The sequence below is a fragment of the Tenrec ecaudatus genome, chromosome 16, assembly GCF_050624435.1.
Source record: "Tenrec ecaudatus isolate mTenEca1 chromosome 16, mTenEca1.hap1, whole genome shotgun sequence".
Taxonomy (NCBI): Eukaryota; Metazoa; Chordata; class Mammalia; order Afrosoricida; family Tenrecidae; genus Tenrec; species Tenrec ecaudatus.
In genome coordinates, this window is record NC_134545.1 from 16,190,311 (window position 1) to 16,217,974 (window position 27,664).

At 45.7% G+C, this 27,664-nt stretch overlaps 1 protein-coding gene and 1 non-coding gene across 2 annotated transcripts; both read right to left on the bottom strand.

Annotated features, from left to right (window-relative positions):
• Nucleotides 1-496: 496 nt before the first annotated feature.
• On the bottom strand, nucleotides 497-21,018 carry TRAFD1 (TRAF-type zinc finger domain containing 1). Its single transcript, XM_075533593.1, has 12 exons — nucleotides 20,886-21,018; nucleotides 18,126-18,184; nucleotides 12,306-12,441; nucleotides 12,149-12,202; nucleotides 8,135-8,540; nucleotides 7,112-7,318; nucleotides 6,078-6,154; nucleotides 3,915-4,139; nucleotides 2,965-3,085; nucleotides 1,954-2,293; nucleotides 1,723-1,795; nucleotides 497-1,315 (listed from the first exon to the last, which is right to left on the bottom strand). The coding sequence occupies exons 2-12, from the start codon at nucleotides 18,170-18,172 to the stop codon at nucleotides 1,259-1,261; spliced, it is 1,743 nt and encodes a 580-aa protein (XP_075389708.1). The 5' UTR covers nucleotides 18,173-18,184; nucleotides 20,886-21,018; the 3' UTR covers nucleotides 497-1,258.
• LOC142430020 (U6 spliceosomal RNA) lies at nucleotides 16,464-16,565 on the bottom strand. Its single transcript, XR_012780511.1, has one exon. It is a non-coding gene; the product is annotated as a U6 spliceosomal RNA (small nuclear RNA).
• Nucleotides 21,019-27,664: the final 6,646 nt, after the last annotated feature.

Genomic DNA, 27,664 nt, shown 5'->3' on the forward strand with positions numbered 1-27,664 from the left:
GTACCATGCAACTCCTCCTCCATCATGAAAGAAACCTGACCCAAACCTAGTGCGGTCCAGGCATATCGTTCTGAGCCCCCAGGTACAGGAGCTTGTGCGTTTATGCAACTGTGTGGATGAAGTTTTCCTAACTTCGCCCTGTGTATGCTCCCCCACGATCAAGGCTCCATTTGTAGGAAAGGTAAAGAGAAATGTAACTGTCAGCACTTTTGAGGAATTTGCTGTTCTCTCCTGAGTTGACACAAGCTCTCCTTCTCAAATCATCACCAGAGCTGACACACACGTCAGTCACTCTCATCCAAAACCCCGTTTGAGAGAAACTTCCCCTTGAGCCTGGTGGTTTTAAGGAAGGAGCTCGTGTGGATTTACTAGTTAAAGAAAACCCCCGAGCGAGCCTAGGGCTGCTCACCCTCTACCCCCACCCCCAGACTGATACCACCCGCTCTTGTCTCCCCGAACCCCCACAGACCACAGAGAAGGAAACCAGAGACTGAGCTGAACTTCAAATACAAACTTTATTTCTATTACAAGGAAGTGAATTACCTGTAATAGTCAAATAAAAAGGGGGGAGGGATGCTGACACTTGATTTTCAGGGTCAGCCAGGGGGCTAAGGCCTCAGTTCTGCCCAGGACAGAATCCAGCGTGGACTTGGCAGGAGCACAGAGCCCCAGACCCCCCAAGAAAGAGAGGCTGCCCAGTGGAGCCCAAGGCAGTGATGTCAAATGCCAAAGCAGCCGCTCAAGTCAGCCCCGCTCTGTCGGCCCCGGATTCAACTCTCCTCCGAAAGCCTGGTTTCTCACTCACATATGGGAACCTCCGTTAGCTCCTCCCCATGGCCAGGAGGCCCAATTTTTACCACTGGGAGGAGCAGTATAGTAAAAAAAAAAAGTCTCCCCAAGCCCCTCCTGCAAAGAGAATGCCTTCACTGCTGAGTCCCGGGCTTCCAAACCCTTGCCACCTCCCACCAGGCCCACAAAGCACCAGGAAGCAGTGGTGACAGAACGCAAAGAGGTGGAGCCCTGGTGGACTAACGACGTGAATGCTGCCAAGCAGTGACAGCTACAGCAGAAACCCTTTCCACACCCCCTCCCTCAGACCCCCAAACTCCCACAGCACAATCTCAAAAGACACAAAATGGCCACAACCTAGAAAAAGTTAAACTCCGAGACTCCTCTGGCAGGAGAGGCGGGGCCTGCACGCAGCCAGTGCTGCTGGGCATGGAAGGCAGGAGCTAGGGGAGGTGCTTGGGAAACACTGTTACTCCTCCTCTTCCTCCTCAGTATCCCCAGCTCCCTGCTGTTTGGAGCTTTGTGCCTGTGGAACCAACAGAACAAACAAAATGAAGCATGTGCAGCTCGGTGTGTAATGAACCCGTTGTCATGGAGTCAGTGCCACTCAGAGTGACCCTAGGGGACAGCAGACCCGCTCTGCAAGGGTGTCTGTCCTTGCACCCAGCGGGCAGCTGGTGGGTTCAAACTGTCAACCTGTTGGCAGCTGAACGCTTACCCAGTGTGTACCAGAAGGGCTCCTTCACTCCTCCCCAGGGCCCTGCACATGTCTGCTCCTAGAGAAACCTCATCCCAAGCCATGACGGCAGAGCCAGGCCCTCCAGCCAGACCAGCCTCGTCTCCAGCTCTTCCTCCGACTTTAAGAGCACCGTCAGCCCCCAACTCTTGGGCGGCAGGCCCTGGGAAGGCATCCTGGGCTGGATGTCTACTTACCTTGGTGGTTCTGTTGCGGTAGCTGGCGGCTGGGGGGTTGACTCGGGAGTTCCTGCCACCTTCACTCCTACCACTGGAAGAAAGGGGTTGGAAATGGTTCCTAAGATGCCATGGGTACTGACTGGAAATTCTAAGAGGGGCAGCTAAGGCCCACAAACTTCCTCTCCCAACAGACCTCCCTGACCCCAGTCAAGGCTGAGGGGACTCTCTTTCCAGCCGGTTTATTCGTACCTGGCTCCGTATCTTCCCCCAGGCCCTCGTGGGAAGGAGGACACAAGTGCTTCTGGGTAGAGATTTCGAACAGGGTGAAGTGCTGATATGTGCCCAGGGCCCACGGCCCCATTATGGCTGTTGCAATTCCGCCCCGGGATGTCCTGGCTGTCTGAGTTGTTGAGTTTCAACACACGAGGAGGGCTGGGCTGGCCCCCAGGCCTGGGGCCAGATATCGCCCTGGACATTCGGTTACAGGGAGCTGTCATACTGTTCATGGGTCTGCTGGGAGGCAGAGGGTAGGTGGGCCCTTTAGCCTCTTCCTGCTTGATGAGCTCCATGTAGCTGGCAGGCAGGTCCCCTGAGAAGAGAGGCAGAGCTGTCGTACTGGAGCCAGGGCAGAGCAATGGGCTTCAGGATCTTGCTGGGGACATTTTGACCACCCTGCCCAAGTCTTCCCTGAGGCCTCGGACCCAGCCTCCCAACTCACCAAACTCAGTGCACAAGCAGGGCTCTGAAAAGATACTTGCCTGGGTGGGAGGATGAGGCCCTGAAACAGCGATGAGAGTGAGTTGGAGTACCCTAAGCCTGTGTAAGTGGGAAACCTGTCAGCAGAGGAAAAGTAAGGATTTCCTACTAAAGGGAATGACCCAAATGTGCTGAGGCTGCACTCTGTCAAAGGCAGAAAGAACACTTGTGGGGCCCAGAGCCAGGCAGTCCCGATGCGCTCCAGGCGCCCAAGTTTCACTGTGTATCCGGGAGGCGAACCAAGAGCAGCCATGCTAGTATGTCTGCCTATCGGTGCCAAAGAGCCCACGAAGTACAGACAGCAAGTGCCCTGTGCTACATGAGTCCGACGGTCAAAACCGCCCCACGAGATCTCAAGGTCATTACCCTAGGAATCCATTCGGCCAGCTCCACCTCCAGGAGACCTGTGGTGCTTGGCCAAATGTGAACTTCAATAACCCCCAGTAGGAGCAGACGAGCACTGGTCAGTAGACCAAAGCGAACAGTGGATCCCTGGGCTCATACCCTGGTGCCTGACCCGCCTCCTTGGCAGCTCCGGTGAGGTCTCTGGAGGTTGAGAATCCTGTCGAGGAAACCCCTCGGTCACTTGGTTGTTGGCTGTAGCTGGACGTTGGTCACACTGGTCCTGACAAAGAAAACCCAGAATGAGTGCTGCTGAGTGAGCATTCCTGACGGGGGAGCAGTGAGGGAGGGACGGGAAGGAAGAGCAGGTTGGGAAATCCCCCTTCTTATTGGAAGGGAACTGGGATAACCTCTGAGAAGGGTGTCCTGGGGACCCACATAAGGCACAGGTCTGGACAGGAGCAATCGTTCCTTTGAACACCCAAGGCTGTCCGCAGGACTTGCTGAGCAGAGCATGGGTGAAGGAAGGGCTGTTGCTGAAACCCAGAAAAGCATTTCTTTGCTTTGACCCAAGAACACCTGCAAGGTTGTGTATATCACAGTCTTCCAAGGGCACAGGCAGTTGCTTACAAAAATAAAATGCAGTGTTCCTGCGACTGGCAGCCACACAGCACCAACGAGATGGATGGCACTGAATACACTTGCAGTATTGGCTCCGCACGACAAGACTGGGCAGAGGTGTTGGGTGCCACTAACCGGTTGGAGTCCTTCTTTATTTGCGGTCCCTAGTCCAAGACCAGGCCTCCTGGATTGCAAGTCCCAAATGCCCTCTTCACCTCAGGACGGACCCGCCCAGGCAGAGACCCTCTAACCCCTCGGCAGCCTTAAGCGGAGTCCCGGGTGCTAGTCCTCAGCCTAGTGCCAGAGGGTCGACACCCTGACGGCCTGAGACACGCACCCATCAGGAGAGCAGCTCGTCTCACAGGGCCTGAATGGCCAGACACAGCCTGTGGGCTCCTGCTCCGGCTGCAACTGGGCTTAAAAAGCTAAAATAGCATCTGGTCCTGAGTCTCAGATTCCTTAAGAGGCTGGACAGCCTCCAGAACTCTTACCTGGTGATGGAATAGCACCTCCTCTTCCAACTGCACCCCGCAGAATTCACAGGGGATGATGATGCTCTCCTCCACAGGGGGTGAGCTGGTCAGGCCCATCAGAGACTCTAGCTCATTAGCCTGCTGCAGAAACTTCTGGAAGACGATATCAGGGCGCTCCATCACTTTGGGGGAAGAGCGGCCCGTACTGAACGGAGGTAAGGCACATGAAGGGTTACAGCTCGTCTGCCATTCAAAAAGGTTTTAAAAAAAAAAGGCACAGGTTAATGAAAAAACGAAAACAAACAAACCCAAAACTAGTCCCAAAATATACTTTCTTTTTAATAAATCATTTTGAGAGCTCGTATAGCTAGAATCACAATCCATCCATGTCAAGCACATTTGTACATAGGTTGCCGTCATTTTCAAAACATTTTCTTTTTACTTGAGCCCTTGGTATCAGCTCATTTTCCCCCTCCCTCACAAACCCTTGAAAATTTATAATTATTTTTTCATGTCTTACCACTGACCGCTATCTCCCTCCCTAAACCCTTTTCTGTTGTCCATCCCCCAGGGAAGGGGTTATATGTAGATCACTGTGATCCATTCCCCCTTTTGCCCCCTACCTTCCCCTTTCCCTCCTGGTATCACTACTCTCATTATTGGTCCTGAGGGGTTTGTCTTGGATTCCCTGTGTTTCCAGTGTACATACTCTGGTCTAACTGGATTTTTAAGGTAGAATTGGAATCTTGATAGTGGAGGGGAGGAAGCATTAAAGAACTAGAGGAAAGTTATATGTTTCATCGGTGCTACACAGCACCATGACTGGCTCATCTCTTCCTTATGACCCTTCTGTAAGGGGAGGTCCAATTTTCTACAGATGGACTTTGGGTCTCCACTTCACTCTACCCCTTATTCACATTGATAGGATTTCTTTGTTCTGGATCTTTTGATGCCTGATACCTGATCCCATTGACACTTCATGATCACACAGGCTGTTGTTTGACTTCCATGTAGATTTTGCTGCTTCTCAGTTAGATGGCCACTTGTTTTTAAGTCTTTAAGACCCCACATGCTACATCTTTTGATAGCCTGGCACCATGAACTTTCTTCACCACATTTGCTTACGCACCCATTTTGTCTTCAGCAATCAGGTTAGGAAGGTGAGCAGCACAGAATGCCAGGTTATTAGAACAAAGTGCTCTGACGTTGAGGAAGTACTTGAATAAAGGCCCAATGTCTGCTACCTTAATGCTTAACATATAAATATACCGTATAACTGGGGTTTGGCTTAACACACGGGTCAGTGGTAACCCAGCGAGGTGTAACATCTCGCTGGTGATTGCCATTCCTCTGCTGTTCATTCAAAGTCCCGCTGACACTGCAGGGCTTTGAATGTTTACTCGCATCTAACCAATCAGAGCCGTCCTACGACTTGGACGGCTCCAATTCGCAGAAGCACTGGTAAGTGATTCACTTATGCCAGCAGCTGAACTGGTAAGGATGTGTCTGTGGCTGCGCTCCGTCTCTCCCCTCTGGTCTCTGTGTTAATTCACATCCTGCATTTCCCACCCTAGGCTTATACTCGAGTCCATCAGTTTTTCTGGTTTCCCAGGTAATAATTAGATACTTCAGCTTATGCTCGGGTCGGCTTATATTCGAGTATATACGGTATGTACATAGATCTATTTCTCAGAACATTTTCTAGAAGAACTCACAAAACTTTAATATGGGGGAGAGGGACCATACAGGGTTTAGGGGAAAATAAACTTTAGGGGTTCACACAGTTAAAGACAGTCAGGCATGTATCCTCCAAGTAAAATGTCTAGAGGGAGCTGAGGAGGCAATAAAAAAGAAAAATTTTTAAAAAGAGGAGGCCAGACAGAAAGACATGATCCTCCCAGAGAACTGCCAATACTTTAATAGGGCTCTTGGTAAATGCAGAGCCCAGAGCCGAGCCCAGAGGGTCTCTGGAGATGGACATCAGCGTGGCTGGGGGCAGCTAAGCCACTGAAAGGAGCATTGCTTGTCTGTGAATGAGGCCGAGCTGCCCTCAGGTCCAGGTTGGTCACCAGGGCAAAAGCACAGCAGCTACTCCCATTGCCAGCATGGCAATAACCAGTGTGGCCTGCAGCCCCTCTAGCCACACACACTCTGACAGCCCCCGCCTGTGTCCCCACACACCTGATGGTCGATCAGCAGCTCCTCTGGGTAGAGTTCCTCACAGAACTCACAAGGCAACAGCGTCTCGCCAGCAGCACCTAGGTATTAGGCCACACAACAAGGTTCATGTCAACCTCTTATCAACCCAGCAACTTTACCAAGATGCAGCCATTGGTGGGGCTCTACGTCCTCAAAAGGAAACCACCTAGTGACAAATCCTAGGCCAAAGCTTCCTCTATGGAATATGGTGTGTACCTGCTAATTGAGTTATTCAGAGGCACTGATCTGAGCTTTTCCATAGACTATGCATAATCTCAATGCCCGGGAAAAAGACTTAAGTAAATTCCATTCTTTTTTTTTTACATTATTCTTATTGTAAAACCAAGTTAAGGTTCATCCATTCCTGGCATACAAATATTCTGAAACATCTTCCCAGGACCCCAAACTGCAGACTTAAACTGAGTTACAAGAGGCGGTAAATAGAGACATCTAAACCAAGTTGTCCCCATATAGTGGGGTCAGCAGGGCAGGAGAGAGACACTTGCGCTGCTAGACTTGGCTCTGGGTAGAAAAGAGAAGTATCCACTAGAGTAAGTACAGCTTGATCATTCAGGGGGTTGTGGTCAGAGCCTACACTTAAGTTTTCAGCGTTTTTTATGTGATTTTTTTAATACCTACATTTTTATATAAATTCACATTGATGGTTTTTAAAATCCCAAGCTACAAACAAATTTACCAGGTTGGTCACACACCCAGGTGCCAGCCAGAAGATCGCACCAGAAAACGGCACAGCAATAAAGATGGCAATGAAAAGCGTAAGCATGTTTAAAGACACGTTAAAGAGGAACTGAGAGACACCACCACAAGATATTTTTAAAAAATTAAGCAGGCTGAAAACCAGAACCAAATATAATTAAGAAACGAAAACACAAAATCCTGGCAGGAAAAATCTACACGAACACATTAAGAACAGGTTAGAAAAAGCTAGAGAAGAAACTGCGCAGTGTGGTGCAGTAACACAGAAACGGACGTTAGTGAAGAACAAAGAAACTGACCCTTGATGTCACTCAGAACACTGGCCCCACCACGGGACTGGTCTGCCTCATAGATGGCCCTCCAGATGTTCTGTTCAGCCCCGTGGGGAGCCTGGCCCTCATTCTGCAGACTCAGGGCCAACATGAAGTCCAAGTTTGCACTATCTTCACCACCACCTTTGGGGGTCTGGCGGCCTCTATTCCTCTCCTGCCTTTCTTGTTCTTCCACTAGGGGGGGAAAAAATTCACTCAAAATACATGGGAAAGATTCCAAGTCCATAGTTTATGCCCAGGCCTGCAAAGACTAGTAAGGATTCTAAGTATCTGGGCAGGAACAAGAGGCCCAACTCTGCCGGCCCATGGTCCTCCACCTTCATAGAGTTCCACATGACAAGTCTGCCTTCAGAAAAAGATCCATTACCATTCTAACTGGACCTTTACTAAGCAATGTTATTAAGCTTTAACTATTTGACACTGCACTGGAAAATCCACTACACATTGGGACACCTACAAGGTCAGCAGTTCAAAGCCACTAGCTGCACCAGGGGGAAAAGATGAGGCTTTCCGCTCCAATAAACAGTCTCAGAAACCCACAGGGGCAGCTCAACTCTGCCCCATAGACTTTCTGTTAGAATGAGCTTAAGTATGAGGTCAGGTTGTGTGAATTCAAATCCTAGCTCCATCACTTATTAGCTATGTGAACTTAGGCAAGTCACATCTAAGTTGACAATGTTTCCTGATCTGTCCAATGAGAAAAGTGCCTCCCCCTTGTCAGACTGTTAAGAACTTCATTATCAGGGGTGGTAAAGCACTTCAGAGACCCACGGCACACAGTAAATACCCAATGCTATTGAGAGCATGACCACCTTCCATGTCATTAACCCTGACAGTAATCCAGGAATGAGAGGCTGTCACCCAGAGTCAGGTATTCTCCCACTATTACACAGCTACAGTTAGGTCTCATACTGTTCTTCAGCCTCTTGGTACCTATGACCTCTGAGATCCGGCCACCATTCTAGATTCCTGAACCCAAACAGGACTCACACAAATTATTCTGAATTGGAAACTGCGTTGCCATGTTCCTTTGGTTGGTAGTCCTACTATGTAAAAGCTCGGCATCAAAGCATCGCAGAGGCCTGCGGGGTAGCCTCATGGGCGGGTCCAGAGCCTCCATCTGTCTGAGGAGATGGGATGTGATCCACATTCCATGTTGACCCCATGGATCAGCAGCAGCATTAGGAGGCAGGGCAACAGGATCTTCCTTCTCCTTCCCTTCTTGCCCACACACTCCAGGGTGTGTTTTCAGATCCTTCACCAAGACATTGCGTCCGCAACTGCCACACCGCTCTGTCCGGGCCCCACAGTAATCTTCATGTTCCTTCAGTTTGAGGACGCTAAGTTCCAAATCACAATGCTGGCAGAGGGCAGGCCGCAGAGGGCACTCGGTCTCCTGCAATGCACAGAACGGATCAGTTTACAAACATGTATGGGAAAAGGAGGGTAGGTAGTCGATTAGTTAAGGGCAAATCAAGTTCAATTTTTCCCCTGATGGTATACTGGTTAACGCATTGCTCTGCGGGAGAAAGACTGGGCTTTTACTCCTGTGACCAGTTAGTCTTGGAAACCAACAGGGGTCGCTATGAGTCCGCACCGGCTCGATGGCAGCTCTAGCTTCACCTGCCGTACTTGTTTATGTGTTTAGTAGCAGTGTGTCCCCTCCTGTCCCTGCTCCAAGGTTCTCCAAAGGAAACTTGTGTTTTGAGGGGGAAGCAGTGGTGGTGGCAGCGACGGCACAAATTCTTAAAAGGAATCCACTCAGTCACCCAGCCATCACATTTTGTGCACCCATCGCACAGTAATTCAGATCAATCAGAGAAACCCAGAACAAACATCAAGAAAGCCAGCTGTTGATATATAAAAGTCACATCTCCAACTCTCCTTTCGCTCAGGACTCCAAGTTAATCTTAGGTGCCCATAAGCAGGGAAGTGATTGGAAATCAGAGCGGGCAGTGACTGTCAAAGCTGCACAGGAGTAGCCAGCGCCAGTTTTCAACTGTCCTAAGAAGCAAGGAATCCCCAGAATATAAAGGGAGCAACATTTCCAAAGTTGAGATACAACTACTGTGACAAAGAGCGGAACTTTCCACTAGTCCTTATTCGGCCCAAGCTAAGCACTGAAAAAGGGTAGCTGGAGGACAGTACTTTTGACTATGTTCTTTAAGGCTTTGACATTTTAATTCATGTTGATATATAACGCCAATCCGTAGAAGAAAAGAAATTTTAACGACTGTTTTTTAAGTTCCTCAGAAACAAGAGCAATGATCTCTAGCACAAGCTCCCTGTAAAGTTCTCAAATTCCCCAGAGCAGCAAACGAAGTATAACCTTGTAGTTTTATAAACTGTTTTGTACGTTCTACAGAGCTAGTCTGCTCTGATGTAAAATCATTCTGGCCTTAGCTTGCAAGAATGTTAGGCCGGTGCTGTACTGAGCCACAAGAGTGTTTGCACATCACTGAGGGCCTCCCAGAAAGAGCTGGGAGAGAGGCCAGGAGAGCAGGCAGCAGGAAAGTTTAACAGGGCAGACAGATGCTCAAGTCCAGAAAAATACTATTTTTTTTTAATGTGACTTCAGTCATTACCTACCAGCCTCTTGGATTGGACACCAAAAAAAGAAAGGAAAAAAAAGGCAGCTGTAATTGGGTTATTAAGAGGTTCTAATTTTCCTTTTATACTTTACTGTAAATTTTCTGTATTGAACCTAAACCACCTGTTATAACTAAAAGCAATTTAAGTATAATCAAATAAATCAGTGTGTTTTAAAAGAGTGAAATACACAGATGGGGTGCAGAGTGATGAATTTTTACAGTACATACATGCCAACTCCTGCGTAACTACCACCTAGTCATCAGCTTAAGACAGTGGGCGCGGCGTGCCATTCAAAAATTCATGTTTTGTTTCATGTCATTGATTGTGAGCCCTGCAATGTGACACTGCCTTATCTGTTTGTGTGCTACAATGTACCACTTTGTGAGTAGTAAGGGGTCTTAAAAGCAGTTCGTCGTCACAGCGCATAGCCAGGCACCATCTAGTTCTTATCTCAGGGTGCTTGACACATCAGTCCATAAGACTAATTATTTTCATAATCATTCTTCCATTGTCATCACTCTTCTTTCCTTTCAACAGGGAGAGACCAACAGTTGCACCTTAGATGGCTGCTGGTGAATTTTCCTCCCCTGCTGGTGAGATTTTACAACCACAGTTGCTACTCACCCAAGTAGGGCATAGAACACCATCTTCATGGATGACGTCATGTCAGCTGACCTTGGTCCCCGGAGATAATGGCCCAGAGTTCCCAGATCCCATGACTTCACCCTGTTTGCTCTACCACACTCATTCTACAGCGTACATAAGTACTAGAAATATCCTGTCAGACCTACATTCATGGGTTTGGACCCACTCTCCCTCCTAGACTCATTCAGCCTGTGTTATGTCTCTTCAAGCCATCTACCTACTCATAAAAAATTGTCACTGACTAGAATTCCAACTCATGGTGACCCTACAGGGCAGGGTAAAGCGGTCTCTGTGGGTTTCTGAGACTGTAACCCTTTATGGGCATAGACAGCCAGTCACCTTTTTCTCCGGAGGAGTAGCTGGTAGTTTCAAACTACTGACCTTGCAGATGGCAGTCCAATGCCTGGTCATCACACCCCCACAGCTCCTCACCTACTGCTAGATGGCCGTTATTACAGAATTGTGCATACTATGGTACTTGTGTGTGTACAATGGTTTCAAATATTGCACTCTCCCAGTGTCTTCCCCTGCTTTCATCATTTTTAGCCCACTTTCCTTACTGTGCACTGTCCTACCCCCCCCCCGTCCCCAAATTAACACATCTAACCCCCCCCCCCAGCTAGTAATTTACTTTCCCTTTTCCTCCCATCCTGGTGACATTCAAAGAATGTTTTAGTATGAAAATCTAGACATTTTATAATAGTGATTATCAAACAATATTTGTCATTTCACTAGGCTTAAAGTTGTCCTGGTTCATCCTGTTATTGGGGTTTTACAGATTATTTTTCATTATTTTTAACACCAGAGTACTAAATTTTGTGTGCATATACCATAGTTTCTTTATCCATTGTTCCACTGATGGACCTTTAGGTTGATTTCATCGTTTTCTCATGTAAATAGCGCTGCAATGAACATAAGTGAGCATGTATCTTTTTGTGTCTCGGCTATTATTTCTCCATGCTATACACCCCAAGCAGTCAAACAACAGACATGGGAGGTACACACTCCTTAGAATAATCAACCACTGGAGCCCTGGGATGTAGTGATGGGGAGCACTGGGCTGTGATCCACATGGTCTCAGTTCGAAACCACCAGTAGTAGCTCTTCAGGAGAAAGGCCATAAACAGTTATGGTCTTGAAAACCCACAGGGGATTGCTAATAGTCAACACTGACTCACTGGCTGTGAGAGAGATGAAGAGAGTAACACTTATGTTAAGACAGAGTTAGAAAAGGCAGAATGGAAATGGGAAACAGGGAAGTGGGTTAAGGAACGTTTCATTGTGGAACGACAATCAATGACATAAAACAAATGTACATGAGTTATTGACTAGAAAACTGGTTTGCTCTAAACCTTCACAATAAAGGGGGGGGGAGTTCTCTGATGAATTTCTTTGGGTGTGCCAATCATATTACGCAAGAACCAAAATCAACAAAGTCAACATGAAATTATAAGGTAAAAGGCAGGCTGTGTGCCACGGAAGCTGCAGCACACTGGCACCCAGGCCTGGTTTGGCACTCAGTGAGGTCACCAATAGCCAAACCCCGAAAGAACTGAGAGAGCTTTAAAGACTCTCAGGTCTAAAGGGAACAACAGACCTGCAAGAGATTCAGAGCAAATCTGGCCATGGTAGAAGAGTAAAGCTTTGAGAGACAGCGTGAATGGGGGCTGAGAGTCAACAAAGACTACACCAGACTGGCTTTCTGCTCTGCAGGTGACTCTTATCTCAGTAGGACTGGCGCCTCCCTTAGAGTGCCTCGAGACTTACCTCGTGAGTCTTTAACTGCCTTTTCTCCAGCTTCTTGTTACATTTGCAAGTCACCTAAGGTAAGATGTGAGAATCAATACTTTGGTTCCATGGTAACAGAGCATACAACATCAAGTAGAACATACTGCTGAACGTGCAGGTGTACTGTGGGGTTCACCTGGCAGTGTTCCGTAGCCACGTGAGTCTCCATGTCAGATTTGGGAAATGGTTCCTTGCAGACAGGGCATACACCAATGTTCCGTTGACAGTGGATCTCATGGATGGTAAAATTAAACACAGGAATTTCTTTTTTGCTATAGAAACCGACAAAAGGGCAAGAATTACTGCCTAATCAAATACTTTTCCTGCACAATGACATCACATAAAATCTCTCCTTCCAATCTTTGATCTCCATTATTTCTCTTCTAATTAGTTTCTAGTCTATAAGCTCAAGATTGTTACCACTTTGGTTTTTTCAGAACAGCAATTAGATCTGGAAGGTTTGGGGACTTCTGTCCGACACTCTGTGAGCTACTAGTACTATGCACCGCCTACAAAAGCTCGGCCTCACTTTCTAGACAGCGTCATTTTCCAGACAAAAACAACAGCACAAAGCCAGCTGCCAAGAAGAGCTGGGCTAGGCTTTTCCAGAATGATCCATGCTCCAAAGCAGAATGACAAGAGTCCAGGGTAAGAAAAATGACTACCATGGATTTTCACTCTAACTTTTAAGTCATTTACTCTCAATGGATTTTATTTTATAAAATCATAAAATCAAACCAAAAAATACTATTGGAACAGATGCCAGCTTTTGGGATAATTAAAGAAGAAAGGCAAATGGTGTCTTTTATGTTCACATGCCGTTTAAGGCAGGCTGGATACTAGTCAAGAACATGTTCTCTGCCTAGGTATATTTTATGACAGAGTAAGACCACCTACACGTGAAAAGAATGCAATATAATCCAACAAGAGGCACTTTACATCCCTAACGCCTGCCTTTTACTCATTTGGATTAACCACTGGAAAACTCCAACCTCACCACCCAGCTACAGTAGACTGCATTAAAAGACCGTGCCTATAAAGGAATAAATTCAGACAAGCTGCCGTCTCAGTGCGGCATCAACTAAATCCACACAGAAGAAGCACACCAGCCTGGATTATCCAAGGATCGTGAATAAAAAAATGCAGATCTGAGGGAAGAAATGGTATAAGCTTAAATTGTGAGCATCTGGTTTGCAGAAGGCTCATGGTGGTAGTGAATGCCCACAATCCATTTGTGGATTAAGTCACCAGTGAATCCCCTTGTTAGCAGAAAGGGAGCACTGTAAAGTCTATCAAGGCAGATGTAGTTAGGTTAAAATGTCCATCACTTGATCACCCCTTTTGCCCCATTTGAAACTTATATCAGCTTTAAAAAAAGTAAAAGGGAAATACATATGGATTAAACCTCTGGTGAATCCCTTCTGACCATAAACCTGAGGGATGAATAGCTTGCTATCATGTAGCATACATTAAAAAATGAATTACAGATACAGTTGGGTTAGAATTTAGCAACGTATCACTTACCATTTCATTTCCCTTTGGATTCATTTTAAATTTGTTCTAGTTTTTAATATTTTCTACTTTTTTAAATGAGATTTGTTTTACTGTTATTTTTCTATGTTAAAAAATGTTTTTCTCTCTATGAAATCCAGCGTAAGTAAACCCACAGAGGCGGTAACTGGATCAAATTAATTCCTTGAGGTATGACTGGAGAGTAATGGGGAGCTAATTTATCAATGAGCACAAGAATGAAGAACATGTTCTAAAACTGATTGTGAAGATGATTGTACAACTCTCTTTGATGTGATTGAACTATTGAATTGTATGTGAATTATATGCTCTGCTAGAAATAAGCCAACTAGAATAAAATACCAGAAAAATTAAATACTGAACAGAACAGTTACACAAATCTTTAATATCCTTGTTTTACCTCTAAAGGTGAACACTGCAGGACCCTCTCTCACACTCCATTGCTGACTGCTTGTTTCTCATCTACAGTGTTAGTCTCCATCCATAGTCTAATAATATTTAACAGGAGGATGACTAGCATGCCTCCAGTCATGGCCATACTCCTACATGAAAGATTAAAAAATGCAAATTCATTTTCATCTTGGTGCAATTAATAGGCTCAGGGCACTGCCAAGGTAATTTTTATTTTTTAACCAAGGTAATTCTTAAAGCAAAATTAGAAGGGGACAAAAAAACAATGAACTGAGAGAGACAGGAAGAAAACTCAAATGGAAAAAGAAAACTACCAATGATTTGATAGATTTACTTCCCAGGATTCGCCCAAATTCCTAGCTTCCTAAGGGAACCACTGGTTTTTAATTAATTCAGTTAAAAATTTAAACCATAAAATATTAAAAATATAATTGCTTAGAGTTAGAAATAAGTTACCATCTAAAATTTATTTTTAAAACTTATTAACAAAAATTCCTATTAGTAAATCCTGTTAATTAGTGCAACTAGTACACCCACTTCTCACTGATCAATATTATGTCCCAAAGACCAGGTCATAACGCACAAATAGATGTCATATGCAAATGGAGGATGACATCAGATCACAAAATGGAAGATGACATCATCACATAACTAACAAATTATCTAACAGCCAAACTACTGAGAAACAACTTGTTCAAACTATTAAAAGCCAGACCATCACAACCAGTACTTGCATGTCAGCCTTCAATACATGGGACATATGTTAATGCACAAAACAGGTGACTAGATTTTTTTTTAATTATTGCCTTAAATGCTAATTGTTGGATAATAGCCAGTAAGTAAGGAGCACTTGTACTCTAATACATTAAATACTGGTAGTATTTTTTTAAAAATACTGATAGTTTTAAGTAGTAATAAACTGCTGAAAAATACTAACTGCTTAAAAATGTGTTTTTTGACCCATGAAATCATATACTAAAATATGTAATCCAATAACCTCACCTCCATGGACTTATGCTTATTTTCATTACAATGTCATAAAATGGTTGAAAGATAGCAATTAAAATCAGGAAATACTAAAAAAAAAAAAAAAACACCACAAAGTACTAAGATTCTGGGTCTCTTCTTCAGTAGCACGGCTTGGGTTAAGGAGTGCTGAAGTCCTCAAAGTGACATCTTTGTTCTTTTACATTTTGAAGAGGTCTTATGCAATTGATTTGCCCAGTGCAATACGCTATTTGGATTTTGGTTTTTTTGGACTACTGCTTCCATGCGCATTGACTAAATTCAAGTAAAATATAAGAGCTATTTAAATCTTTTCTGCTTATTATATTTACTGGTTCCGTTTTGAGGATTTTTTTGTTTTGTTTTCTTTATACTGAATTGTAATCCATACTGAATGAAGGCTGTATCTCTGATCTTGATCAGTAAAAGTGCTTGAAGGCCTCTTCTCTTCCAGCAGGCAAGATTGTGTCATCTGTATGTCACAGGTTAAGAAGCCTTCTTCCACACTTGATGCCAACTTCTTCTTCATGTAGTCCAGACTTTAGGATTTTTTGCTCAACATCACTCCCTCACACCACCATCAAGTCATCTGACTCACAGAACAGGGTACAACTGCCTTTTGGGTTTCTGAAGCTGCAAGTCTTTATGGGAACAAAAATAGCCTCATCTTCCTCTTTCACAGTAATTGGTAGCTCTGAGCTGCGAACCCTGCAATCAGCAGTCCAACTCACAATACATTATCCCACCAGGGCTCACAGACTGAACAATTACAGTGAAGACAACCTTAATGAACACCTTTTCGGATTTTAAACTATTCAGTATCCCTTTCCTCTTTTCAAGCTACTGTCTCTTGGTCTGTGTACTCATGAACAGATGCTTTGGAATTTTCATTCTTTGCAATGTTACCTCACATTTGCGATGTCATTACAAATATAGATATATCCTCTGTCAAATCTACACGTATTTGTGGATATAGTCCTTCCCACATCTGTTCAGCTTGCTGTCTTTTCCTCCACTTGTAGATCACTGTCATTGCAGGATTGCAGATATAACAGTATTTACCTCCGTGGCCTTTAACTCTTGTACTCCCGGTCTTCCCCTGCCTCTTGTCACCTTTGTGCTGACCTCTCGCTTAGTGTGTAGTCCCTTCCCCTTCCGCCAAGTTAATGCTTGTCTACCCTCTAGTTAATAATTTACCCTAGCTCTCCTTTCCACCCCAGGTAGCAACCAAAGAATATTTTCTTTTTATGTGAAAAACTTTTCTTGACTTTTTATAATAGTGATCTCAAACACTATTTGCCCTTTTTTAATACTCTGGCATTGAATACTATGTTTTCTTTTTTTTTTTTAATATGCGTAACACTTCCCGAATTTGCCTGTCATTCTTGTGCAGGGGCCACACTAAGCTCTATCGTTTCAATTTTAGTATATGTGCTACCGAAGCGAGCACAAATACTGTTTTCATTAACTCACCATTTTTTTAAATTCTTCTGCAATTATTTCTAGGCTGTCAAGTTTGAGATGCCTTCAAATTGGACCAGTGAAAAAATTTTACCCAATACTAAAGCCAGTAAGTCCACTTCCTCATAAAATCACAATATTGTTTCTTGCTTGCTTTGTAGACAAACTCAAAGTAATTTATGAAATGGTAAAAAGTGGCATATTAGGAAGAAATATAAGGCCAGACACCCTCAAGGAAATGAAATCTTAATTCCTTGCAGTTGCTCTAATTACATTTTCACTTTGGCTGAAAGTTGAAAAAAAGTCCAACAAAAATTGCTACCTGGCTTGACCCTCTCTCCAATCTCGCGTTGAACTAGTTTCCTTATACCATGTTCTATTTTGTTCCTACCACAATTTGGTAAGCTAAACATAGCACGACAGTTCTGCTTTGTCCACCCCCTTCTAAAATTTAAATCTTTCAATAAGAGCACTTGCTTATTCCTAAAATACCAAAGTAACTTCTTAAAGTCCCCACCAGCAGTCAGCTGATTTTTTTTAAACATTAGGGACTCATACAACTCTTATCACACACAATCCACACATATACTTACATCGATTGTATAAAGCACATCCGTACATTCTTTGCCCTCATCATTTTCAAAGCATTTGCTCTCCACTTAAGCCCTTTGCATCAGGTCCTCTTTTTCCCCCCTCCCTCCCCGCTTCCCCCTCCCTCATGAGCCCTTGATAATCCACAGATTATTATTTTGTCATATCTTGCCCTATCCGGAGTCTCCCTTCCCCCACTTCTCTGCCGTCCATCTCCCAGGGAGGAGGTCACATGTGGATCCTTGTAATCAGTTCCCCCCCTCCAACCCACTCACCCATCATCGCCCCTCACACCCCTGGTCCTGAAGGTATCGTCCACCCTGGATTCCCTGTGCCTCCAGTTCCCATATGCACCAGTGTACAACCTCTGCCCTATCTAGTCCTTCAAGGTAGAATTTGGATCATGGTAGTTGGGGCGAGGAAAAGTCAGCTGATTATTAATTGCCAAGTTTCACTTCAGCAGGAAAAGAGCTGTTCTTTCTGGTTAATAGCTTAGTGAAAAATACTGAAACAGAAAGATTTACATTCAAGACTGTATGCAAACTTCACTAATAGCTTTGATAATATATCTAACTGCTTTGAGTTCAATTAGACATTTCTCCCACACCTTTATAAAGAAACAGGCATGTTCCTTCAACAACATCCTTTTAAAGAGTTAAAACTGAGCTCTCTTCTCTGTATATCAGAAAAGTGAAATTCCACAGCAGTCAAGGGTCTTGCTGAGAGTGACTAGTTATGACAGGGTAGGATCAGATCCAGAGTCTTGACTCATATCCTCCCTCCATTCCCTATTCTATGCTACCTCAAAGCAAGCATCTTGTTAAACTAACACAGACAACTCACCTCAAATTCTTTAAAAGCTCTAGTTCCACACATTTACATATAACATGGCCACCATTCCAACTGTAAACACTAAGTCGACTCACTCCAGGAGCACCCCTCACATTTCATTTCTTACCAGTTGTCACACAGTCGAGTGTCCTGGTCGTCTAGAAATTCAGCCATCTTTAGGTTTCCCTAAAAGTCACAAAGGAGAAGTATGAGCTTTCTCTTTCGTTTCTGCTAAGAATGACATGCCAAAACAAAACAGTGCACAGAAAACACACCCAAACCAAAGTATTACTTACTGCCCAACACACACATGGGATTTTCCTTCTCTTTGCTAATTTAATTTCCATTTTTAAATAATTCAACTTATAAAAACTGATTTTAAAAATAACACTGCCATCATATGGATTCTGATGCCACAGGTCAGAGCAGAAGTGCTCCTCACTTTTCCAAACTCAATCTCTACTGAAGCAGCCAGCATCATCTTTCTTCTGTGAGGTGGTTGATGGGTTTGAACTACTCATCTTTCAGTTAGCACACCAAAGCCCACCCCACCCACAATGCCACCAGAAAACCAAAACTAGTAATTAGTCCTTATTCAAATTTCACTAATTGTCCACCAACACCTTTCTTTCTTTTTTTTTTTTACCCAGGATCCAATCCAGGATCACACAGTGCATTTATTACTTCTCTTTAATTCCATTTAATCTGGGATAATTCTCCCATCTTTCCATGAGCACTCCAACACCAAATGTTAAACATTTGTCTATTTCTATGCAGAACGCTGGTTAAAATCAAGTCCATTAAAAATTTACAGAAGCCCTATGACAGACAGCTGCCGTTCATGCTTCCTTGGCTGTGCTCTTTGCAGGAGATTGCCAGGCCTTTGCTCTTGCTGAGCAGTTGGAATTGGCTCACACCACCAAACTCTGAGCTTACCATTGCCCCATGGCCTTATAAAGCCTTAAGAGCAGCCCTTCTCTGAAGCACGCAGCTTAGCTAGGAGTCAAAATCAACAGCAAAGAGATTTGGTTTAAAAAAAAAGGGCGAGGGAGAAATTTGGTTTGGGGGGTGTTTTGTTTTTCCTTTCATGACTTTGTTAAGCATACAAGCCACTTGGTTCTACAGACCGGCCTTCAATATGGCTTTCTCCCATTTTTTCCTCATGATTCAATTCAGGCTATATATTTTTAACAAGGAAGGCAGTAGATCTGACGTTATGTCCATCTGGATGAGTCATGTCAGAAGACATCGGATGTCAACTGACTTAATATTACTGGTGATGTTAATGTCACCAACACTAATGGATACTTTAAAATTAAAGAAAAATAGTGTTTGCCCTCTAAAAACAATGAGCAAGCAAATATAACTTGAAGTAGGGATTTTGATGGGCTAGTACACAAATGGGATTAGCCTTTTCTTTTTTTCCTCTAATTTTTTTTTTTAGTGGGGGGTGTAATTGAAGGATTCTAGGAGGAAGAAAAATCATCCCAGCCAGGATGGCTGTTCCAGGTACTGAGAAACCTTAGGAGTGGTTGGGGGCTTTCTGCGGAGGCGACATTGAAAGGAAGAGCCCTGGATAAGGAAAGGGAAGAAAGCGGATGGGAGCGACGGGGAAACCCACGCTGGTAGCGGGTGTGGCGCCGAGAAGACGAAAGAGAAAGTAAAGGCAGCTTTGGGAGGACTCACAAGCAAGCAGAATAAAACAAGAAGGGCCGAAATGCTCCTGGATTCTATTCCTAAACCCAAGCCGCCTCGGAAACCAGGAAGTGCCGTGTGGGCTGGCGAAAACAACTCGCGCGCGCGGAAAACACTCCTCCTCCTCCGGCGGGGTGTGGAGAGGCCTCGATTCTCGGGGCTGTCCCTTCCTTCGAAATCACGAAGGAAAGCTGGGGATGGCTGCCGGGCAGGGGAGCCAGCCGTGTGGGGGTCAAATTCCGGCGCCGTCAGCGTGGGAACGACCCTAACCAAGCGGGCCTCTCAGGCGGCTGGCGGGCAGGTGATGAGACGCCCCACCCCCACCCACCCACCCCCAAAGGCTAGGGAGTAAACAGAAGTGACTTTGGCTCCTCAAGATTTTCACCGGCGGTGGGGGTGGGGTGGGGAGCGGAGGGGGAGGGGAGAACCTCTTGTTGAGGGGGGGGGTCGATTCCCTAGATTGAGTTTTCAGGGGTGTGTTTTGCTGCAGGGGCGTGGGGGTGGGGCAGCAGAGCTTACCCCCATGGGGTGCCACCCGCCCCCTGCCTCAGGGAATTGAGGGTGGCTCTCGCCCACCAGGCTGGGGCTGGGGCTGGGGCGTCCCGGGGTAGGCGTTCACAAAGGCGTTCGCGTCTAGGAAGTCCCGAATACTCCATTTGGCTCCCTTCCCCCCTCCCCTCCACATAATTTACCCCTCCCCCACACACATACCCCTCCCCCCTCAACCACGACCCGCGAGGCCGACTGGCGAGCTCCCCACTTTACAGACCAGGAGGGCGGGCGTCCCTCCAACCAGCCGGCGGCTCTCCGCCCGTCGGAGCCGGCACGCACACCCGGGTCCGTCTGTCCGAGTCACACCAGGCCACCCTCCTCCCACCCGCTATGCCCGCGCGGCCCCCTCACCACCCACCACCCACCACCACCTCCAGGCCAGAGCCCCGCCCAGCAAAGCCCGGGTCCGCTCGGCGGTCAAGGCCCGGAGGGGGGCGGCGCCGCCCGGACGCCCAAGGCTTCTCTTCCCTGAAGTGGCGACGCGGCCTCTCAGAGACGCGCCGCCGACGACGTCCTCCTCGAGGCCGCGACCCCCGGGGCCTAGGCCCTCAACCCTCACCCATCCGTCCTCCCGAAGCTGCCCTCCTTCCGATACGGAGGCTGGACGCGGCTTCGGCGCGGGGCCGCCGCCACACCTCACCTGAGACGCGCGGGGAGATCGAGAGGTAAAACCGCTAGCCACCGTACCGATCCTCTCAGGCAGCCCCCACACTCCACAACGGCCCCCAGCCGCCTCACCACTTCCGACCACCTCAGGGCAGCGAGCCCATTGGCCCAGGCGCTGGCCTGGCTCACCGACTATTGGACAGCGGCGTTGTCGCTCTCGGGGCCCCGCCTTCTACGCGCCAATTGGCTCCTCGAAGCACAGTGTGGGCGTGTCCCTGAGAGTCCCCGCCCCTGCACATCTGGAAGGAGGGGGCACAGAGAGACCAGAGCTGAGTCCAGTATTGGGCTCAGCCAACTGCCTCTGACTGGGGCTAATGATGTTTACATGAGTAATATTGTGCAAGCGTTCCTAATATGACTAATGCATTAAGGTGAATAGTGTGTTCTCTTGTCCCCGGCCATTAATACTTATTAGTCATTCTTGCTATTATAACGCCTGTGTAAGGATTCTGCAATGATCTGGCGATTTTTAAGCACTTTGCTTTTTGCAGTGGACCAACTATCCACATAGTGAAGTTTCCAGTCTCGGTTTTTCCAGTTGCTTCCTGCACGGACTCAACTCCTCTTCCCAAGTGGATGAGAAGGGGAGATAATCATTAAGTATCTTTGAGCGTGTATCATCACAAACATCCGTTGAAGAGTATGATTTTATTGCAGATTATAAATGCAATCGTTTTAACACTGTTGTTGTGAGGTGCCTTCAAGTTGATTCTGACCCACAGTGATTGTATACAACAGAGCAAAAGACTGCCAGGTCCAGCTGCCATCCTCACAATTGCTGCGTTGGGGCTCATGTTGGCAGCCACTCTATCAGGCCATCTCCTGGAGGGTTTTCCTTTTTGCCTGACTTATTTTCCAACATGATGTTCTTTTCCAGAGACTGATCTCTCCTGACAACATGTCTACATTATGAGACTTCTAAGGAGAATTCTTGTACTCCTTCCATGACAGATTTATTTGTTCTTCTGGCAGTCCATGATACTGTCAATATTCCTTACCAGCACCATAATGCAAATGCATCACTTCCTTATTGGTCTTCCTTATTCATGATCCAGCTCTCACTTGTATATGAGGTGAAACACCATGGCTTGTCAGGTGACTCAGTCTGCCAAGTGGTATCGTTGCTCTTTAACATTTTAAAGAGGTCTTATATAGCAGATTTGCACTCTATTGCTTAATTTCTTGACTGCTGCTTCCAGAACATGTGGATACAAGCAAGATAAAATCCTTGACAGCTTCAATATTTTCTCTACATATGATATTGTCTATTGATCTATTTGAGGGTCTTGTTTTTATTTTTACACAGAGTTGTAATCTATACTGAAGGCTGCAGTCCTTGATCTTCATCAATTTGATAGGTAGGTTTATTGTGCCAACCTGGCCAATAGGAACATGTGGGATTAATCAGGTCACAGTTTGATTGGAAGGCAAAAAGATAAATAGCTCTGCAAGGCCCGCCCCCCTCTCTCTTGCTCTCTGGGGATCAGAGCATGTTGCTGCCGTAGTTAGTTCTCTGCCTCAACCTGTGAGTTATACTACCCCGTTGGCCAGGCCAATCTGTGGATCTTGTCGCTAGAGCTTGAGGCTCCTTCAAGACCTGTTTTGCCACGCTGCTGGTGCGTACATCACTTGAGCTTGAGGCTGGTGGAATCTGTGGTCTTATATTGCTTGCGTTTGATATTCCATTCAGGCCTGTTTCGCTAAGCTCCTGAGCTACTGTCTATTGGTGACCCACCCTGACGCCTGTGGGCAGACTCTGCTTGCCTTTGCCCAGGGAGGACTCTGCTGTCTGCTTCCTTGACCTTGAACCTGGTAGCCCACGTGAGTTGATGGACTTCCAGTATATTAACTGTTCCACAGAAGTGAGTTGAACTGAGTTCTCTGTATTGCTGTGTGGATTAATTAGCTGTTATATTCCTCCTCATTGTGTGTGTGTGTGTGTGTGTGTGTGTGTATGTATAAAATCATAACTGTCCTGGTTTTATTTCTCTGGAGAACCCTGCCTAACACAATCAACAAGAGCTACAAGTCTTCCTTGCTTTCAGCAAGCAAGGTCAGGTCATCTGTATGTCACTGGTTGTTAATGAGCTTTCCTCCGCTCCTGATGCCTTTCTCCTGCACAGAGTCCAGCGTCTTGGATTATCTGCTCAGCACACAAAATGAGTAAGTATGGTGAAAGGACAGAACCCTAATGCAGACCTTTTCTGGTTTTAAACCAGGTACTATTCCCCCCCCCATTTTTCAATGGTACTTCATTTGCATACCATCCAGCACTTATTGGTAGTGCATTCTGCAATGCATTTTGACATATGTAATCTCCTCAACAAGGAGCCCTCGTAGCACGGTGGTTAGGCGATGGGATCCGCTGCTATCTGAAAGACAGCTCATTGGAACCCACCAGCTAGTCTGCTTCCATGAAGATTACAGCCCTGGGAGCCTTAGTTTTACTGTCCCATGGGGTGCTATGAGCCCAAGATGAATTCATGGCAACTGGTAATCATTACTGCCATCAAGATATGAACTTTCTATCAGCAGTCCCTTGTCAATCCTCCCCCCTCAACCATGGGGGTTCTAATGGTCCTGTGTGCATGGAAGCAAGTACTCCAATAAGCTACTACCAGAACACATGAATGCCAGCCTCCAAGACACCGAGACCAGAAGTACCAGATGGCGCTGGGTCACTACTACCAACCGCTCGGAAAGAGATCCATTAGGGCAGTGGTTCTCAACCTTCTTAATGCCACGCCCCTTTCATACAGTTCCTCAGGTGGTGGTGACCCCCAACCATAACATTATCTTTGTTGCTACTTCATCACTGTCATTCTGCTACTGTGACAAATCAGGCAACCCCTGTGAAAGGGTCGGTCGACCCCCAAAAGGGTTGCAACCCACAGATTGAGAACCGCTGCATTAGAGAGTCCTGAATAGAGGGGGAGAGAAATGTGAAACAAAACCCAGCATCATAATAAAAGATCAGGGATTCTGACCTGTAAGTCACCTGTTAGGCCTGGAACTGAACCCAATCTAAACAAACAAACAACAACTCATTGCCATCGGGTCAATTCTGACTCCTAGTGAGGGAAACAAGAACATTAGACAGGTGTACACACCTTAGCATAATGAACCATTTGAGATTTTTTTAAAAGCTGCATTGACCCCAGGAAAAACTGCAGAAGGCTCAGGAAAGAAGAAAGAATGGAAATAGGAAACGCAGGGAGCAAGTGGGATCCATGATATTACATTGTGGAGACCGTGACAATGGCCCGAATAAAATGTGTATCAGTTTTTTTAGATGTGAATTATTGAATAGGAAACTGGCCTGCTCTGTGGACCTTCATCCAATTCACAATAAACAAGTTTTTAAAAAATAACAAAATGGTCACCTATGTGAGCTGAGTCACGAAATAAGAACTGTGGTTTATTTTCTTTACACTGCTTCAAAGTACAAAATGATGACTGGAGGGTTTGTTTCCTTGAACTTGGGATTGCTTTACTTCAAACGGGCTGATAGCCACTGATCTGCTATATAATTAGAGTCCCCAACCTATTCCGACTCATAGCAACCTTGTAAGAAAGGGTCGAGCTGCCCCTTAGGGTTTCCAAGGCTATAACCTTTAGAGACACACATGTTTTCCCCACGGAGTGGCTGGTAGGTTGGAACTACCAACCTTTCAGTTAGCATCCAACTGCTTAACCACGGTGTCACCAGGGCACATTGTCTTCCATTCAGCATAATGATTTGAGGCACATGCATGCTATAGATCATACCAATAGTTGACACCTTTTAATTGCCAAGTAGTGTTACATCTTATGGATCTACCGCAGCTTGTGTTGTTGGGGATGACAGTTGATTCTAGGTTTTGGCTAATGTGGAGAAAGTTGCTACCAGGAGTGGGATTCCAACACACAAGGATATATATGTCCATTGGATCTTAAGTCCAATGCCTTTACTCCTCGGTCAGACATTATTTGTTAAATATTTGGAAGACATGTTTTTCTCTTGAATACTTAGGAGTGGACTACTGTGTCATATGGTGAGTCTATGTTCCAATTTTGCAAAAAGCTGCCAAACTATTTTCCAAAATGATGGTCCAATGTGCTATGCCTCCCAGCAATAGCTAGAAGTTTTAGTTATGCCACACACTTGCCAGCACTTCATGTAACTATGTTCTGAACAATTCAACAAGAGAATGGCCGCCCTGTCTCCTGCATGCATGACCCAGATCTTCCTCTGAAACTAGAGACTACAGTGGGTAGGTGGGGGGCGGGGTACTGGGTCAGGGTAGCAAATACTACCAAACTCACACTTCCACAGACAGACAGATGTGAACACCAGTAAAGTCCTCACTCACCCACACTATGCAACACTGAACAGAGAACTACACACACACTCCCATTCTCAACCGCACCCACCAGGAGACAGGCAGCTAAAATGACTGAGAACACACCAACATACAATCATCCATCAAATACAAATATAACCCCACCATGTGTCTTGGAGACAAGATAATTTCCATTCACATAAAGAAATAAGTGAATCGAAAAACAAACAAACAAAAAAAACATTATTACCCTGGATCCCACATTGTCGCAAGTTCAATAAATAAAACATTCAAAAATAATTTGTGAAAAAAAAAGAGAAATAAGTGACTCAAGATATTAAACCATAGGTTACGCTGGGCAAATCTGCTGCACAGACCTCTTTAAAATTTTAAAGAGAAAAATATTACTTTGACTAAAGTGTGCCTGACCCAAGCCAGGGTATTTTCAATCGCCTCACATGCTTGTGTAAGCTGGACAATGAATTAGAAAGGCCAGAGAAGAGTTGGTCCATTTGAATGATGGGTTTTGCCAGGAATATTGAAAGTACTGTGGACTACCCGAAAAACAAACAAATCTGTCTTGGAAGGACAGACCAGAATGCTCTTGAGAACCGAGGATGGTGAGATTTCATCCCCCACATTGGGACATGTTATTCGGAAATGGAAATTCCTGGAAAAAGGCATCCTCCTTGGTAGTGTCCATGGGGGGGAGGGCCTGCCCCCCCCCCCACTAATCGTGGGTTTGATAGGCACGATTGTACAATTGAGATATATAAATATTATATTAAGTCATAGAGAGTATGAGAGAGAGAAATAATGGAGTCAGACATATTTCATGGTAGCCTGCTCACCTCAGCCCCACTTGGTGGTCCACTTGGAGAGGGGCGGAGGGAAAGGAGGACAAGGGGAAAGGGAACAGGGGAGCAAGGACGGGAGAGAAGAGGGAGCTGAGGAGAGGCCAAAAGGGGAGTCTGAGAGAGCTCTTTATTGCTAACCCAGGCCGATATATCTTTGTGGGGAGTGCAAGCCCACTAATTACAGGTAAAGACATACATCACAGGAAGGGGTTGCACTATAGGTGATACAGCAATGAGGGGGGAAAAGAAGGAATTGGGGCTATACACGTGACAAGAAGGGCAGATCCTTGACTCATGATGGCAGCCTAACTTTGGATGTCACTGAGCAGATTTGACCTGTTCTCTGGATCTCCCTAGAAACCAATTATGACTAGGGTATTAAACTCCACCTACAGGAACCAAACTAATGGTCGCAAGTCTTTAGGGAGAAGTAGCCTATTGTCCTTAACAGCAGGGAGTGGGCCTACCTGCAGTGGGATCAGACAGTAGTCTGGCAACTGACTGCCTTCTGGGAGGATGTTTCTAAGCATCTAATCTCCCACCATATGTTGGCAAAAAGCCCCTAATGTCTGGCATGTCTTTGGGGGGAAAAGTTTCTTTATAATCCCCCAAGTGTCAGTGAAAAAAGAAGACTGTCAAGGAGATGGACTGACCTAGTGGCAGCAACAATGGGTTCAAACATAACCGCAGTTGAAAGGATGACACAGGACTGGACAGTGTTGGGGGTTTTGCTGTTCATGGGTTCAAACCTGACTACTAGATAAGTGGAAGAATGGCTAAACAAACAGTGGTGCAGACATACCATGGAGAACTACGCAATTTAGAGAAGGCTGAATCTGTGAAACACTCCAGTGAACCAAAATGGACCGATGAATAATCCCGAAAGGACACGTGTGGTCTGACACCATGGTTGTCAATAGTCAGGGAAAGGTTTCACACGAAAGGCAATCTTCTTTGATAGTTACCAGGCTTGGAAGGTGTGTTAGACCAGGTGGACTATGAAACAAATCCAGTGACATTCATATACCATATATACTCGAGTATAAGTCTACCCAAATATCCGACGAGGCACCTAATTTTACCACAAAAACTGCATTAAAAATGTGCTGAACAACTTGGCTTACACTCGAGTACAAACGGTATGTTTAAGAAAGAGTTTGATATCAAGAATTAATTGATATATCAAGAAATCATCCTAACCCACTTTAACTGAAATCCGTAAGTCTGATGCTGGTCTGTAAGTCCCTCTTCAGACTCGCTGAGCCACATGCAATAACATGCACTGCAGGAAGATGGCAGGCCAGTGGGCACAGAATCATGTGGATCCAAAGGCAGTGTAAACATGGCAGGGCTCGGTCAGCTTCAGGGTCAGTGTCAGAGTCCCAGCAGGCAGGAAGGCAAAGGGGGAGAGACAGTGTCATCCTTATAAGCATGTGATACTGCCAAGGAGACAGGATCAGGCTGTGGTCTGATAGATAAGTTTGGCTCCACTCCTAGCCAGCAGTGTCTACTTGACATGAAATCATCTAACTACCCCAGGGGGAAAGGATGGTCGCCAGGTGGCTCAGGATCAT

Coding starts and splice junctions, on each gene's coding strand:
- TRAFD1 (XM_075533593.1), bottom strand. CDS start 18,172: ATGGCTGAATTTCTAGACGACCAGGACACTCGACTGTGTGACAACTG. Junction 8,541..12,148: donor GGCAGTTAAAGACTCACGAG/GTAAGTCTCGAG, acceptor TGTGCATTGCAG/GAGACCGAGTGCCCTCTGCG. Junction 3,086..3,914: donor AGGTGCTATTCCATCACCAG/GTAAGAGTTCTG, acceptor TTTCTTTGTCAG/GACCAGTGTGACCAACGTCC.